Raw genomic sequence first — 18,233 nt, forward strand, 5'->3', positions numbered from 1 at the left:
CTGTTTCCCTCCAAAGCAGCTTGATGCAAATCATAAGTAAATAAAAATTAATCATCTAGCAAAGAAGAATTATCATTCATTTCTAACAGAGTGCTCTGTAAGTGTTAAAACATTCAAATAAGTGTTTTAAACTATATCACTGCTTAAATGGGAACGTAAGGTATCCGTCTGATAGTGAATGGAAGTAACGGATGAGTTTAAAAATGTGATTCAATTGCAAAGCGACTTCTTTAAGTTTACATTCCAAGAGCAATCAAATTCACTTTAGATAAAATGAATAATGCACACTCAAAATAAGTATGGAAAGGTTTTTGTAAGAACAATTTTTTACTGTTTTTACATTTTCAAGTGAATGAGAATTATTTTCATGAAAGTAATCTCTTGAGAAATGATTTTGTATTGCATTTTTTAATGAAAAATATTTGATATGTACTTCAGAAATACTATCATTTAGGGCCTTCTGTATAGGCAATTCAGTGGTATATGGAACATATATAAGGCTCCATGAAAATTAATTCATAACTCTCTATTAACTACATCTATACTCAGAATTTTAATTCCATAGAAAATTCCAGCATTTCTAAAATTAAATCTCTAATTGCAATAAAAAGAAGTTTTGATATTTTCTACCTGTTAACATTCTGTTAAAATGTGGTGGGATTATAAAAATGGGCATCATTTTTCCCCCAGCAAAAGTAAGCCAGTTAAATTTTGATATGACAAGAGTTTAATTCAAAAATGTGGCTATATTCTCACATTTTTATTGATTTAGTAAACTCCATGTGAGAATGTAATTAGAAAGCGATCAGTAATTAGTTAGAAAGGCTTGCTTGCTTTGTATTGAACTTCTTTAATGACTTACCGAAATCAGAAAAATCATATTCTTTAATACAATAGCCAGAGTAGATCCTGCTAAATCACACAGTTGATGGAGACACCTGGCTGAATTTGTTTCTAACACAAAACTGACAAAGAAGTGCTTCAGAGTGTAGTTTGTTAGCCACTTCTGTTTGTCTGTATCTAACATTCAGTGTGCTTGTAACAGCAGCGAAATCTCAGCTGTAGAGGTCCATTTCTCTTTACTGACTGAGATAAATGGGAAGAAAGAGATTTTACTATCCAAATGGTGGAGAGCGTTTAAAGCAGCAAGGGTCTCACCGGTTTCAACCAAGCTCTGATATCCTAATTATGCCCTAACTGCATCTCCTATTTTCTCCTAGGTCTTACTGCTGCAGCATCGCTCGTATCCCTGGCTTGGGCTCTGGCATCCTACCAAAAGGCCCTCCGTGACTCCCGTGATGACAAGAAACCCATCAGTTATATGGCTGTTATAATCCAGTTTTGCTGGCATTTCTTCACCATCGCAGCAAGGGTCATTACTTTTGCTCTCTTTGCCTCGGTTTTCCAGCTGTACTTTGGGATCTTCATCGTGCTCCACTGGTGCATCATGACCTTCTGGATCGTCCACTGCGAGACAGAGTTTTGTATCACCAAATGGGAGGAGATCGTTTTTGACATGGTTGTTGGAATAATCTATATCTTCAGCTGGTTCAATGTCAAGGAAGGAAGGACACGCTGTAGGCTTTTCATTTACTATTTTGTGATCCTTTTGGAAAACACCGCCTTGAGTGCTCTCTGGTATCTCTACAAGGCCCCAGCAATCTCCGATGCATTTGCCATACCAGCACTGTGTGTGGTGTTCAGCAGCTTTTTAACAGGCATTGTTTTTATGCTGATGTACTATGCCTTCTTTCATCCCAACGGACCAAGGTTTGGGCAGTCACCAAGCTGTGCTTGTGAGGACCCTGCAGCCACCTTCACCCTACCCACAGAAGTGGCAACAAACACTCTCCGGTCCATCTCCAACAACCGGAGCGTGACGAGCGAGCGGGATCAAAAATTCGCAGAGCGGGACGGGTGTGTGCCTGTGTTCCAGGTGAGGCCCACTGCTCCGTCCACACCTTCATCCCGCCCCCCCCGGATCGAGGAGTCGGTCATTAAAATCGATCTGTTCAGGAACAGGTACCCGGCCTGGGAGAGACACGTGTTGGACAGGAGCCTGAGGAAGGCGATCCTAGCGTTTGAATGTTCCCCTGCTCCTCCACGGCTACAGTATAAAGATGATGCCCTCATCCAGGAGCGCTTGGAATATGAAACCACGTTATAAACAAAGCAAAAACGCAGCTTGGAGAAGCTCTGGCGTTATAGTCCAAGTTAAGGATTGATGGGAGGGCTGTAGGAATAACTAAACTGTGTACTACAATTAGAGCAGCAAGCTGTAGTGTTCTTAGTCTGGCTACCATCATGATTATCATTTGATCCACTGTGTGCAGTCCGTCTGCAGGACACTGGTACAGCAACATCACCTGAAAGCCTCAAAAAATAAACAAAAAACCCAACCAACCCACACATACTGATCAGTTACTGGGAAAACTCACCCATGACTCCTTGCTGCTATGAAACTCGGACTGCGCGGTACTCGCAAGCAAACCCACAGGGGGGCTCTGACCAGAGCTTTCAACTTTAGCCAGTAGTGCATTTTATTTTAGAAATGAATGATTGATATTTGCATAATCAATGGCAAAAACAAGCAAACAAAAATCCTTTCAAAAATAACAAAAACTGTAGCACACAATGTTGCCATTATTAAAACTGTTTTCTGGGGGAAAATAGGAGCATAGTAGTCTTCGACATCCCATAAATAGATCGTTCAGGTTAGACTAGGTTTGCAAAATAGTTCTTAATTAAAAAGATACATCGTCATGTTTGCAAGGATATAAATGGAAAATATCTCTGATCACGTAGCTCACAAACATTGACACCACCAGAACTGTTTGTTTTCTGTGGAATTTCAAAGTCTTTTTAATTGCAATTTAAGTTCTTTATGTTGCTTTCAACAGAAATCCTATGCAGCTCACTTCTGGTTTTCAGGAGAAATAAGGAGCTCCAGCACGTAGTGATGTAAATTAAATGATAATCATGATTCAGTGTTCAATTTGCAAAAAAAAAAAAAAATATATATATATATATATATATGTAAAAGAACAGGGAAGTATAGTTTTCATATTCTAAAGTTTTTTGGAGGACCCCATTCAGATATTTCAGAAGGAACTACAAGGAGTTGAACGCGCTGAAACTTCTCTCTGTTTCAGGACTGGGAATGCATGATTCAGTGTGTGAATGTATGCAGGGGTGACAAGAGACTGTGACATGCCATACCCTTCTAGTGCCAAACATTGTATAACTGCAAGATTGATGTTGCCCGAGGGACAGATCATGAGTGGCATGAAACCTGCAAGACCAAGAAGCAGGAAAGACCAATCCAGTTCTCAATGTGTCGAGACAGCTCTGATTTTTCCCACCCAAGGTGAAAGTGATGTCTTTTAAAGGCTTTCAGCCACCTCTTAGTAAGTATATTCAGTGAAGTGTGATATAACCAAGCTATGTGGAAGGCCCTCTTCTGCCTGTTCAAGACTTGTTCCAGATATATCTAAAAATTACACTGTAATAGAGTGCGTTTGCTACAAGCTTTTGGGTTTGAAATGCCTCCCTAAATCTAGATGACGGTATCCTTCTTTATGTTAAAAGTATCCCCTGATGGTGCTTTCAGATGCATTAAAGGTGCAAGTCAAAATTTGATAGTATTTTTTTTAAAGCTGGTGCAGAGTGAAAAACTCATGAATTATTTCAATATTTTTGTAAAGTAAAAAATATGGTATAAAAAGGTTACTTTTTATAAACCTCAAATCTTTTAATACATTTCATTCTCTTTATAGCTTAGATTTTAAGAATTGGTCCATGAATTTTATCAGCTAGATTCTGCAGGTTGATACAACCTGGTTTTCACACATTATGGATTTGTTTTGCAATGTAATGCGATATGAAAGCCTACATGGGTACTTTTAGAATATACCATAAACTGCGGATCCTGCTTCAAGTATAAGTGGTTTGTAAAGACACCAAGCAATTCCATATGAAACAATTTGCTAAAACTATTTCCATCCGTTCTAGGAGAGTGAAGCAGAACTGAAGAGTTAATTTTTTAAAATGGCATTGTCAGGATGGAGAAGACCTGATGATTGGTATTTTAATCTTCACTGTCAGGTATATTCAGTGTAGTCACTGCTGTATATGCTGCTGGGTAAATTTCAGTCTTTCCTGTTATTAATATTTGTACTATGAAATGGCAGAGGTTACACGCCTTTGTTTGTTTGTATGCGTTCAATTAGCCATTTTTAATGTTGACTTTTTTTATTAGAGAAATGTTCAATATCTGCTGATCTTTGCTGGGGCAAGTTTCCCAGAACAAAATATCTATCTGTGGAAGTGCAGGAACCTACGAGCCAGAAGGAATTTTGCACAGATCAGAAAACACCCATGCTTGAAGGGTTTCTTAGGTACTTTCAAATTAAGCGGTGGCCAGCTGCCGCGATAATCGTTTTTAAATAAAAAAGTTCTTTGATAGTCCAAACCCAAAGCTTTGTACAAAGTGATTGCCCTTCCCTCCATGCAGACATAGATGACTATACAGAGAAGGTCTCTCATGTTCTGTCAAAAAATACACCACTGTAAGAACTGCTAAAAGAGATTTGAGGAGAAAGTCCTTTGTCCAGGTGAATTCAATAGAGCCTTCGCTGCAGAATCCAGTGTTTGGTGTCACAAGGAAATTTGCCTTTACAAACAAGTGTAAGCTTTGTAATCCAAGATGTGAGGGTTTCTTTCAGAAACCGTTCTGTGTGATTGCTTCTTCTTCGGTAACTCAGAAATGTGAGCATGAGCGGGCACAGCGGGCAGCGCCCTCCGGCTGCATGGGCTCTCCTAGGGAGAGGGACAACATCCCAGCTACCAGCAGGCCTGGCCCTCTTTTGATGGCTTTCTCATACCACCTTGCTGTTCCTTGGAGCTGCGAGCCCTTTGATTGGGGCTGGCAGCACTGAAGAAACAGTGCGGAATGCAAAGGGTTATGGTCTGAACCAGTGCTTGCATTGCAAGGTTTCTGAAGAAGGCGAGCAGTGGGTATGTTTGATTTTCTCTCTGGTTTTGGAAGAAAGGACACAGAGATGTTATTTTTTTTCATTTTTAGTATCTACCACTTAATTTCTTTACCCTCCCATCAGTTTTAGTATGTTTTTAGTATATCTATCTCAAGCAAACTATCGCAAGTTCTGAGTGCGCAGTGCCATACTTGGCATTACATATAGACAGAGGCAGTATGCATACATTGCTGCCTTCTGAATTCAAGCTGGGTGTTTCAGGAGTAGGGAGAAGTCATTTTATTCTGAGTCAAAATCTGCTCTCCAAAATCTTGCTCTATTGTTTTTGCAATGCTAGTGATACCTGCGCTGAGAACAAAATGGCCACTGAAACCTTAATGCTTAGATGACTACATGGACAGCTTCTTAGTCGGCTTTGCTGTGAACAGTCACCTTAAAAGCTGTAATTTTTTATACAACTTCTCAAAATTAAACGTAGTCCACGTTTAAATCCCATGATGGCCTTACGGACGGTTAATAATCAATATGCACTATTCTTTTTAATGCAAACTGTTTTAAGGTCTATCAATCAAGTTTAATGAAGACAGCAATAGCAAAAAAAAAAAAAAAAAAAGTAAAAGTGTTATCTTCTGCTTTTAAAATAATGAAAAAAAATCAGGTCTTTTAAATTCTATTGCAGAATAACAGGAAAATAAAAAAGTTCATAATTACATTCTGATGAAGAAAGTGATCACATCTCTTTGTTGGAAGGAAGTGTCATGTAAGCATTGTCCTGAGGAACCAAACAAATTTGCCAGCAAATTTGAAGGTAACTTATCTTGCTCCCAAAATTTTGAGAGCTGTGGATTTGCACGCTACAGAAAAGGCAGTTTAAGTAGTATTCACTGCTCTAAAGGAGAAGAATGCATACCCATGTTCATTCAAAAAACACAAGAAAATGTAAGATAAAACTTTTGTCTTATTTTAAAAGAAGTGTTATTTACTCTATAGTAAGATAATCTTATAAAAATATTTGAAAATACGTGCAATACTTTTTTTTAATGCAGTTTTAATAATGATAAAAATCATTTCCACTTCTCTTTGTGTCAGCTAAAATATGCTTCTTGTGTTAGAACAGTGTTTCTGTGCTTGGGTTATTTGGGCTTGATGGCATATAAATACTATTTTCATTGGCAAATTAACAAATTTTGTATTCATTAATTTATGTAGCACTGAGATTAGGGAAAATATTCCTTCCAAACATAAATGCTAGACTTTAAATGTCTGATTTTATAAACTTTTAGGCAGAGGAGGAAAATCTATAAAAATTTTTGGAGCTGCAATTTTTAATACATGGTGATCTAATTAACCCATTTTTTAAAAAAAAATACACGGTAATCTCATCGATATACCATGATCTCCCCAAAAGAGCAATTCATGAGTGGTATTAAAAGCATGACTGGTGCTATTTCTGGAAAGGGACTCCCAGTCTACCTAAAAGCCAGCGCATTCATTTATTTTTGATTGGTCTGCAAGTATTCACAACTAGCCTGCTGTGTAATCCTACACCCAGGAATTAGAATTATTTGTGAATTGAACATCCGATTCCGTTAAAGCCTTAAAAATGGCACCATACTCAGTTTTGGTTGGCCCTGCCAGTGATCCAGCTCCCAAAGCCACCGTCCTTTCTCCGCTCAGCCCCTGACGTCACACGGCCCAGAGCAGCTGAGATGCCATGGTTTACTCTGCGCCCCCTGCACTGCCTGCACAATGCCAAGGAAAAGCCCCCGGCGGAGTGCCGGGGTCCTACTGCTGCCTCTCTTGCTCCTGTGCGTGGTGGGAAGTGGAGTGAATCACATTTGTGCATCCAGCTGAACAGGCTTTTTTTAGGTTGAGTTCCTACGAGGGTGCGTAGTGAAAATAATCACAACACGTGTCCCCGAATTTACAAGCTCAACTCTGATTACTAGTTCTGCAGCGTAACAATGCTGAATGTGGGGAGAATTGTCTAAATAGACAATAAGCCATTTAATTTTGCTAATTGTAGCAATTAGGCTAGCTCTCATGAAGCCCATGCTCTCAGCAGAAAGCCAAATGGAGTAGTGGCACACAGCCATTTATATGGCAGGGACATAATGCTGTGAAGCCTTCCCTTGACTGTTTCTAGAGCTAGGTCTTTTCATTACAGCATTGAATCCATTCTTCATTCTGATAAAACAGATAAAGTTCAAAATGATTACAGATTGTTTAAATCTGTGAATAAAAAAAATGCAATAGATTACTGCAATTCACCAGTAGTGATGCTTTTGAAACACATTTATCCATCCTTTTCACTTGGCTGCAGATTACTGAGTGATCTGCATCCAAGAGGATTGCTCACATCTGGCATGAGCAGATTTCATTACAGGAGAGATGGAGATGACCTCACAAAGCCCTGCTTGCACCGGGTTAGAGAAACAGTGTCACTGGTTCACAGACCACTTGCAAAGCTCTTTGAGCATGTGAGCAGTCCACTGGAATTGTCTGTAAGCTTGCTTTACCACAGTGACCTCACTGCAGGTGTTTGGTAGGATTTCTTCACACTGCACATGTAAGAAAAATCTTGAGTGAATAATTGCACATACTCTGAGCTACCTTAGCGTGAATCAAAACATTTTTTTTCTTTTTTTCTTCCTTAGTTCAAACATTGATTAATGTATTCGTTTTGACTGAGTTGCCATTTTGCGATCATTTTAAGAATGAAACCACAGTCGTTTCCAATGATCCATATACAACCCGACTGCTGACCAGCGCCTTCACTAAAAGGGACTTTTGCTAAACACAAAAGCTTGGCTCCAGCACTTACATTCTGAATGCTTCGCATCTAATTCTTATGCAGAGAGTCATATATACTCATTAGTAAGCCATGTGCTTACTCTGAATCCTGGAGCAGAGAGGACAGATAAGTGAGATGCAGGGGAGAAGGCCTCTTCAGCACATTTAGGAGGCGATTTGCATGAGTTAGACATGGAAGAGAGAAGCTTGCATATGATTACAACAGAGCTATAGATGCTGTGTGAATTGATAGACATTTCCAATTAATTGTGAGATAAGTGGCCGGCTAATATTAAGATCAAATCTAAAACTCTACATACATGCAGAGCACTGTAAAATAAAGCAACAAGAAGCTTTAAAACCAACTCAAAACTCTCATTTCCAGGAATAACTGGGAGAAGCTTAAAAATCAAATGGATTTTTTAATGTAACTTGATGCTACATTCATAGAAACATAGGTATGACTGCTATGGATACATTTTCTCTATCTGTAGATAGCACTCTCATATTTCATGTATCTTTGGAAGCAGTCGCTTCTAGACCTCACTTCTGTGTATGCTGTAGCCCAAGGCATGCCAGCAGCTTTTCTACAAATGGAATCAGTTCTTATATAGGCGAGGCCACGTGCTGTTCACCCAGAAGTGATTTCCCAACTGCAGAGAAGCTGCTTGTTGAATGTCTAGAAGAGCCCTCACAGACGTAGAGTGGTGCCAAGACAAGATGCAGGCTGTGTTGGGTGCCACAAGCCCACTGGGGCAGGGGCTGGATGTGGTGCACCAGTCCCTGCTCACCCTACATGCCAAAGAGGCCACCCAGAGGAGAACTACATGGAGTACACGTAGGGGTCAGTTACGTACACCAAGGGCCTCAGGCTAATGTTGTGATCTTCCAAGATGCACAAGCCAGGAGCACCTGCATATTTTTTTGTGAAAGGTTTGGGCACCTAACATTTTGCTCCTGGCCTTGGTCAGGAGCACCTCAGTCTTCACAATGCATAGCAGCTCAACTTCTGTCTCCCATCTACACCTGCAAAGATCCCTCAAGCTAGTATTCCTCTGCCCGTCCTACCTGAAGGGCAGGGTCCTCTGGGTGCTATCAGACAGAGCTTTGTACAGAAATACCCATGACTGCTTCTCCTGCAGTAGACTTCTGTCAAGCAGAGACTGCAGGGAGAACCACGCTCAGTTCTCTCTTCAGCTAACAGTGATCCATATCTCCAGCTACTACCTCTCAGGGGAAGGCTATAGGGCTGCATTCTACTGAGGAGAAGGGCATGCTCTCTCTCTCTTGTTTTGAGGCTGTTGTCCCTCATTGTGAAAGACTTTAAGGCTATGCTGTGCAACGTAGACATATTTTTGATGTATTGCGTCCCCTTAGTGAGGAGGACTCTCAGGTTGCCGCACATGTCCAGTGCTATTGCACACGTCCAGCCAGAGTAATGTCTACAGCAACAATCTGGAGCAGACGCAAAACCAATCCAACCAAAAGCTGTATGAATATGGTTAGCACTGTGACAAGCCTGAATCTCTGCATGCTGCCTTCAGTCGGGTCTGTTATTGCAGTGTGCTACCCCAGCCACATTCACTTGATTTGCTGTGGGAGCTCAGGCAGACTGTGTGTGTGCAACACAGTTGCACCACACAGCCATACCCACAGCTTTCTGAGCCCATGGTGCACTCTGTATACACTGAGTCCTGAGATTCTATTAGAATTTAATCTTATAGTTCATTTAAATTCTATAACTAAAGAAAAAGCATCAGGAGTGTGGTCATCGTTAAGAGTAATCAAGTGATAACTGCAAAAGGAAAACCACATTATTGGAAAACACATTCCAGTCATTATTGGAGATAGCTTTGAGATGCATTATGTCAGTAACTTAGTGAAAAGTTGTGGAGGAAAAATGTTTAATGCTACATTTCATTACAAATAAGGATTTATCATGGTTAGTTGAGGAAAAAAAAATCATATAGGCAAACAGCAAAGGGATTAGTTAGCTCTTTGTCTCATTTAGTGTTGGCTACATTTGTTTCACTGAGTATCAGTGTTATTAATGTCGGTCGCTTATATTGGAAATAACCTCTAATACATCAGTGTGGTTTACCTGACATTTGACTGAAGAACACGAAAGGAGTGTTTGTTGGCCAGCACATATGCAGTTGTCCAATACATGCTGTCAGAAATAAAGTTTTGATAATTCATGGATTATGTTCCTGATGATAAATTTCAAATGCATGTATCTGAAGATGAAACTACCTCTGCCAATTTAAATGTACCGTGAATATACAGGAGCTATTTCTGAAATTTTAATTACTATTGCTTTTCTCAGTATGCGTTCTGTGTTATTATCTGTGTATCCCAGATTGTTTCTTAGCCAACGTTTGATATGAACTAATTTTAAATTTTATAAAGCTGAGGAAAAGATTACGAGCCGGTTAACTGAAGGCTTTTGTTTTCAATTATGTGATACACTTTTTTAAGCTTTAAAAAGCTGTAAAGCCCCAATTCTGCAAATCCCTTGCTGAAAACAAAAACAGTTTGACAGCCTTCATGAACGCATTGGCTGTGCTGAAGTTCAGGTGCTGAACCCACCGTTCAGCATTCTGCTCAGCGTTTGGGAAATGTACCTACTGTCCCACGGGATCTGCTTTATAGACAGATACAAAACTAAGCGCCATGGCTGGCTCAGACAAGCTCAAAAGCAGCCCCCAGCCCCTCACAGCGTCACTCCCACATCCCTGTTTTGGGACACAGGAGTCCGTGCTGTGATGCATGCCAGCGTGAGCACTGCAGGCGTTGGCTCTCATTGATGGGGAAGACAAAGTGGGGTGCTCCATGAGATGGCCATGTCAGTCCGGGCAGGGTTCAGCCTTCAAGCAGTACTGTATGGGCAATGACAAATATTCTGTTGTCAGCAGAAAGGGAAGGTGCTGCTATATGTTGTGTGCCAGCATACTGTCATGCATCTGTGGCTGCTATTGATTCCTTGTTTTTTTTATTCCACTGGAACAACTTGGAACTTGTCAGGCTTTGCTCTGGTTGATTTGCAGCTAATTAATTCAACAGGCATTTTTAATCTTGCAAATTTGTGACTTGTAATACAGTAATCAGGCTCCCACGAGCGAACATTAATCAGTGAGAGGGGAAGAAAAGCACTGCTAGCTGCGTGCAGTGTGGTGCCTGCGCTGCAAAGGGACGTTCACAAGAAATGCAACATTAGTAAATTCATCCCAGCTAAACCCTCATCATTTGTCTTTTGAATCATTCATCCACTGGATTTGTTTGGCAGAGCCAGCAGTTGTAGTTGGGGAGGAATGCTGAGCTGAAGAAGCTCTAGGTGATGCCAGTGTCCTTCACATCACCCAATTCCTTACAGACCAGAGTCAGCCCAGTTTCGTTTCTAAGATGGCCATGCTGGTGGTGGAGCATTCTCCTGGAGAAACCAACACACATATGCATGTTTAGCAACACTAGGAGCCAGGTGAATGGGCGGAGAAACTATATTCTTCATTGCTTTTAGCTTACAGGTGGATTTTAGCTCCTTTGATGCGAAGCAGAAGGGAAAAAAAATTGAACGTCTGCCCAGGATGCACATCTCCATGAGTCAGTGACTGATCAGTGTGTACTTATCATTGTGGAAGTGCACCCACTGTTACCCTCAGCAGGAGGGCCAGAGATCAAAAACACTTGAAAACTGGGAAGCAAAGGATTCCTCTGGGCAGGATCAAGAGGGTTTGTGGAACACTGTGGAAATCTGCCCCTGCTCTTACAGTGAATAAAGAGAGGAGCAGAGTCTTATCAGAAAAAAACCCACACAACCTTAATGCCAAAACGCTACTTGTGGTGCAGTTACTCTCTTCACGACTTGAGATGTTAGTTAGTTCTGTTATGAACTAACTGGAACATAGAGTCAGCAGAAGCTACTTCATAGATATACCTGCATTGCTATATTGACAGTTGTTTATTAGCAATAAGATACAGAGGTGTCTCAAACTAGAGCATACAAGACGAGGATTTGGTATGGCTGTTGTGTCAATGATTGTTAAATCTAGAAATTGTAGATCTTTGTAATAGCTTGTAGGTAAATGACTTTTTTAATGATTATTTTTCCTTACAGAGGATAAATCTCAGATGGCTTCCACAAAAACATATCACTTAAATTAGGCTCATAAGGTGGGCTTTTCTTTATATGGAATAGGAGAGGCTTAATGCTTTTCAAGTGCTTTGTGCACTTTTTCATGCTCTTGGTTTCTCATGCATTACACATGAGAATAATCAAATAGTGGTTTTGCAAGTTCATCTTCCCTTAGTGCAGGTAGTCCTTGCATCATCTTGCTTGTCTACACGTCAAGAGCATGTACATGAGGCAGGGAGGTGATCACTTGTAAAACAACTGAAAATAAAGATGGAGATCAGTAGATGAGGTGGTAAAAGCCTTATTACAATTAGGGAACAGTTGTGAATCTGTAAAGCAGGTGAGCCCTCATGGTATTTCTTCATGCTCAGGTGTTCGTCACTCAGATCCTCGTGCACATCACCACTGAAGGACTTTTAACCATATTATAAGTTATCAATTTTTGCTTCTTTAGAAGTGGGAACAGTAACACCCCGACTAGCAGTGGAAATCATTGTGGAGGCGTCCATAACCATGCATGATCTGTAAGTGCAGTGCATCATAACAGTTGTGTTTTCTCCAAACATTCACTCAAACAAGTTTGCAGGATGTATTAGACATTGTTATGATTTTTTTCCTTGCTTCCATTTCCTTCCTGTGCTTATGAGTGTCAGTGCAATCCCCGCTGCTGAGAGAAGATATGCCCATAACAACCTGGAGGTGAGTATCATAGAATCACAGAATGGCTTGGGTTTGGAAGGGACCTTAAAGATCATTCCAACCCCCATGCATACTGTGGGCAGGGCTGCCACCCAACAGGTCAGGCTGCCCAGGGCCCCATCCAATCTGGCCTTGGACATCTCCAGGGAGATGGGATAGCCACATATCCTTTGTTTTGGAGATGCTGGAAGAACACCACTAACCTTGGATCCTCTGGATCAGCAGGCACAGACCCTCTCGCAAGTTCAGTTCTTTAACTGAACTGCAGTTCCTTTAAATCAGTTCCCACTTATTCTCAAAGGCAGAAACTCTCTTCTGCATAATTTGTTCTTCCTGATGGGACAGATACTTTGCTGTCTATTCTTTGGGTTGTGTGTAATTCTAACAGGTGAGCATCACTGCATTTTCCTACAAGTGCCCTTCCATGTACAAGGCTGTCTGACCAGTGTAAGCTGGCTCTGCTCTTTTGTTCCCACGCTTGCTTACCTGCATGTTTACACAAATGCCAACTTAACAATCATTATTTGTCATGCTGCAGGTCCATGCCAAACCCAGTATGACTTCTGGATTTGACCCAGGGCATTAGCAAATGGGAGGGTCGTCTTCTCACTGCAAGCACTGGACGCGGAACCCACTGAGATGCAATAAACACAGTTCCTTACCATGCTGGTTTGACAGTAATTTTGCAGGGTACAGCTGTGCTTTAAAACTTTGTGCAGTTCTCTGCAATCTTCTTTTATTGAAAAAATAAAAATAAAAAAAATAAAACAACAGCAGCAAAAAGCTACGTGCGCACACACACACACACACACACACACACACAAATCCAAACAGTCATTGTTCTTCCTCATTGTATACTGTCATCATCAAATTGCTACGCGTGAGGAGCGTGTCAGTTAATTCACACTGGAACAGCCCTTCCTCTGTACACTTTCCAAATGGATTCCTACAAAAGCAATTAATAATAAACCCAGTAGTAATTAAAATGAACATCTTCTCCAGTCATTATAGCAAAATGTACACTCAGATAAGGGTAGGTAATTGGTGCATGCTTCTACCTTTCATCTCTTACGATGCACAGCTCAAAGTTTCTTTTTCAGGTTGACTGGTGAATTTGATTGTTTGGGGAAAATGTGTGCATAAGTGTTTCTAGACCATTAGTAAAACTGGTGAGCTTTCTAAAGCAATTTCATGTGAGACTGATGATCCTAAAAGACTCAGATTTGGTAACGATTGTGCTTGCAAAACCTTCTTGCATGGTCTACAAAGAAAAAAAAGACACTGACAAAGGACTGACTGAGAAATTTTGCCTGGTGAACACACCAATAAGTAATACTTCCACCAGCACTCTGGAAAGGAGCATTTATTGTACTGAGATTTGCCTTGACTATAGGCAGCTTATAATCTTAAAGGGCTTGCCTGAAGGGCCTCCATAGCAATGGATGACTTTCTTTTGACTTTAACGGAGTCCAGTAAGTCCCAGGAGTAAGCAAGTGTCATTTTGCTATTAAACTTCACAATGCCTCTCCAGACGAAATTTATTTTTAAGGAATCTCTTTAGTCACTATTTTACAGCACACTTGAACTTTACTATCAAGTGAGCTGCCAGTCATTGTGCACCCAATACTGATTAGGCAAAGGAGAATCTCTGGGGAAGGAGCATCAGTCTTTGTATTAAAAAAAAACAGTCCACTGGAAATAATAGAAAGCACTTCTAGGTCTTCCATTTCTGTGAGTCGCTGGATGAGTCAAAAACGCTTTCCTGGGTTTCAGAATAAATTTAAATATCTGTTTAAATGTTCAGAAAACTTACTAGGATATTAATAATATTTTAATGTTTTACATGAAAAAAAAAAAGAGTATCCTTCAAGTTACACATTTCAACTTCAAGAAAAATGCATATCTCTATATGAATTCTAAGTCACTGGGATTTGGGGCAGCAAGGGAAAAAAATGGCTACTCCGGGAAGTGAAATTTTAACCTAGGCTTGGTAAGAGTCGCCTGGTGTCCCCATGAGCCTGCTGCCCCAGCCCTCCCAATACTTGCTTGTCACCATTTCACCAATGAAACCCATGAAGATGGATCTAGGGTTTGGATCTTGACCGACCTCATCTCAGTCTGCAGAGCTGGGGCACAGGGCAGGGATCCTCAGTGACAAGAGGGTAGGGTCAGGCAGGGACAGGTAGGTCCTTTTATTCCAGTTTCTCTACCGACACAGCTGAATGGGTGATAGGGGCAAGGGGTGCTTCTTTGTGGGGAAGATGCTGAGTGCTGAGACATGGGGATGGTGTTTGTAGCCTGCTCTTTGGAAAGGAAAGGCAGCAAATAAAAGTTAGGAAGCAGTGATGTTAGATACCCACAGTGCCAAAGCAATGAACCATCAAGCTGGATTCCTAGCCCTTAGAGGCTGGTGCCAAGAATGGAAAGAAGTTTATCAGCTGGTGCATTGCAGTCCTCAAATATGCTGTCTGCAGCTTTCTGTCCTTTGCAAATAGGTATGCAGAGGGAAAAACAAAGGATTGCCTTTACTGCTGTTTCACAGGAAGTAAAACATTTTTATAGCTGTTTCAGAGGTGTGCCTTTTAGCATCTTTGGGTTTTATGAAGACCTGAAATACATTTCTCTCCCTTACAAAATTAGAATATCTTTTTTTTCTTACATTTACATAAAATCACAAAGCCTTGGCTTCTTTGAGAAACCGAGATTCTCACAATTCCACTCCTTCCCATCTCTCCACTGCCTGAAAAAAAAAAAAAAAAAGAGCAGGAAACCCTGACAAACATGTTGGGGAATGCTGCAGTACCACACTGCCTCAAGAAATCTTGCACTTCAGTGTTCAACTTTTCCACTTAGTTCTGTGATAAAACCAGAAAAAAATGGCAGGCCCTGATGTGTAGGTTGTGCAAGGGCTATTGGTGATTTGCAGCAGCTCTGCTCTGCCACTGTAGTTTGTAGGTTCAGCATCAGTGATTCCCCATTTTGGCCTGCCAGAAATGAAGTTGGGCAAAACCACACATCAATTTGAAAATCATAATCAAAATATGGGGAGCTTAGGAATGTAAAATTAAGCAAAAACAAATAAAAATGAGTTTCAGCATTTCTTTGTTTAACAGATCGCAAATATTAAAGAAGGCACAAACACATTTTTCTCTTCTCCTAAATTATATGTAAACCATATGCGCACATTTCAGAAGTACAAACCCTGTGTTTTCACAGGCCAATCCCAAAGGAAAAAAAGAATTAAAAAAAAATCAATAGGTTTGCAATGGTCCCTAGTGTGACTTTTTAGAGTCAGGTGCCAAGAGCAGAACTCATAACACCAAACTGCATGTATCAGTGATGTCGCAGGGATCGGCAGTGGGGTCTGACAGCAGGGTGCAGAACAGCCAGCACAATGCACATTCAGTAATGGGATGAATTAGGTGGTCACTACTGAGGAGAGGAACATTCTTCCAACTTTGCCATCTCCTAGAAGCAGTCTCATTCATGAAACTCCTTTCCAGACCCTGAAGTCTCCTCTTGTGCTTGCACGCACTAATTGTGCATTTAGGTAAAGATTCCAGGCAGGATTTCAGGGGAAAGCCTGCCTCTGTGCTAAGGCCAGAACTCCAGGCCCAAACCCCTCCTTATCCTGAGTGGATACAAGCCACACTCCTTGGGGAGTGTCCTGTCTGCAGGGATGGGACACAGTCCCTCTCGCCAGCTGAAGAAAGGCCACCATGCCGCTTGATGTGCAGCAGTGCTGGCTGAGGGCGAGGAGGCCCAGGAGATAGGGCTCTGCGGTGCGAGGTCCAAGAAGAGATAGGGCTCTGTGGCACGTGGATCCAGACATGGGAACACCTCAGGCATACCCCCAGCACATGAGGTCCCCACCAGACACAGGCATGGGACCCGTGGGCCTTGTGACTCTCAGGTGGCTTCAGCAGAGGACGGGTGTGTAGAAGTCAACTCAAGCTGAGGTGGCGGTGTCTTTGGGAACAGGCAGTGGTGCGTCTTCAGGCATTCGTGATGTACTTCTGCCTTTCGGGAGCTGCAGTTCCAGAGTTAGACCAGATCTCAACACCTGATAAAAAGTAAATGACTTCCTAACACTACAAAAAGCCTGTATAAAAAGTGCACATGCAGATAGATTCAAATACTTGAAATTCAAATTCCAGTAGTGTATTCTGTGTTCATTCCTTTGTTATTATTACTAAAATCACTTTCTTCTTTGTTCAGGAATCATGGAGTCTCCTGCTTAGCGTTAAGTTGTTGCATGATATGGAATCAATTCCAAATGGGTGGTTTTTTACTGTGTATGTCTTGGATTTAGTTTTTCAGTTATTTTTCGTAAATACATTTTACATCTAACTACCTCAGCTGCCTTTTGTTTTGTTTCGGCGCATAAAAAGTCATGCACTTTCTATATTTGGGGATTTGGGGGGGGAGTTCTTTCCATTTTGAATAACCAGGTTCAAAGCCATGTTGATCAATTTATAGAGGAGAACAAGAAGACGTAATTATTGACAGTTGCAGAACATACATTTTATTTTTAGGTTCTGTTGGGGTATAGTTTAACAAAAAACACCATAAGCTGCTTATTAATTTGCCTTAAAAAATGTGTGCTCTTTCCTATTCAAGTTGTGTTATTTAACTCATATGTGACAACAACTAACGTAACAGTTGGCAGATAAACAGCAAATTGAACAGAATGGACCAATAGTTTCTCAGTTCTCTGTTGTAAACTGTTGCATTATACACTGATTGTGCTAAAATAATTGTTACTGTGCTTATACTCCTTTGTCACCATTGCAGAAGTTACGGAAGATCACATTTGTGTTTATGGAGCAGTGTAGATATCCCCCCAGTACAAGCACAGTGACTTGAGGTGAATGATAATCATTGCAGAACTTGTGCTTTGACTTGTACACATTGTAAAAATGTATTTGGTATTTTATTTGAAATGAAGAATCAAAATAGTTATTAAAAAAAAGAATCTTCCTGTAAATATATATATTCCGATTCCATGTATACAAACATTCCTTTAGAGTTCAGATTGTGAAGAGTGTCTTTATCGGCTAGAGACTGCTGTCTCCCTGGCAGAGGTTACATGTGCTATAGTAAAGAACACAGTGTGTGAAGTATTTGATGTACTGCAGTACCATAGTTCTTTTGGTCTGTTAAGTAAGTTGCAATTTGTGATGAAATGAAGTTGAAAGTAGTGCTTCATACTAACAAATTTCCTTGGTTACAACTTGATTTTTCTTGTAAAACTTAAAAGGAAAACTTGAAAATTTTATATATTTGGATTTTGTAGATTTTTTTTATTTTATTGCAACACAAGGTACCAAAATCATTAAATAAAGTACACTGTGGTCATTTTACCATGGCTCTAGAGTCTTTTTTAAAACTCTCTTAAAATGGTGGATCAGCAAAAGATGTCAACTTTAAACATTATTACTGAAGAAGACCGAAGCTGGCCCTGCTTTGACAAGGAGTTGGCCTGATGATCGCCAGAGAGCCTTCCCACCAGTAGTTGTTCTACAATACAGCCAATATCATCAAAGGAGCTCTGTGTCTGAGCACAGGAGTGGTGTGAGCAGCTCCTAGGCCACCTCTGGTTGCCGTAGAAGACT

The 18,233-nt window shown here is 40.7% G+C and overlaps 1 protein-coding gene across 2 annotated transcripts in view; it reads left to right on the plus strand.

Moving 5' to 3' along the window:
• The window catches only part of XKR4 (XK related 4), a 240,915-nt gene extending 222,934 nt beyond the window's left edge, over positions 1-17,981 (plus strand). Inside the window, exons 3-4 of one of the 2 annotated variants that reach the window (XR_002435067.1) lie at positions 1,221-12,618; positions 13,157-17,981. Coding sequence is in view for 1 of the 2 variants with exons in the window: in XM_021386702.1 (XP_021242377.1) it covers positions 1,221-2,167 (947 nt within the window). In the remaining variant the exon portion in view is untranslated. Of the gene's footprint in view, positions 1-1,220 lie in introns of both variants that reach the window. The other variant, XM_021386702.1, reaches the window with a different exon arrangement.

This window comes from Numida meleagris, chromosome 2 (assembly GCF_002078875.1).
Source record: "Numida meleagris isolate 19003 breed g44 Domestic line chromosome 2, NumMel1.0, whole genome shotgun sequence".
Classification (NCBI taxonomy): Eukaryota; Metazoa; Chordata; class Aves; order Galliformes; family Numididae; genus Numida; species Numida meleagris.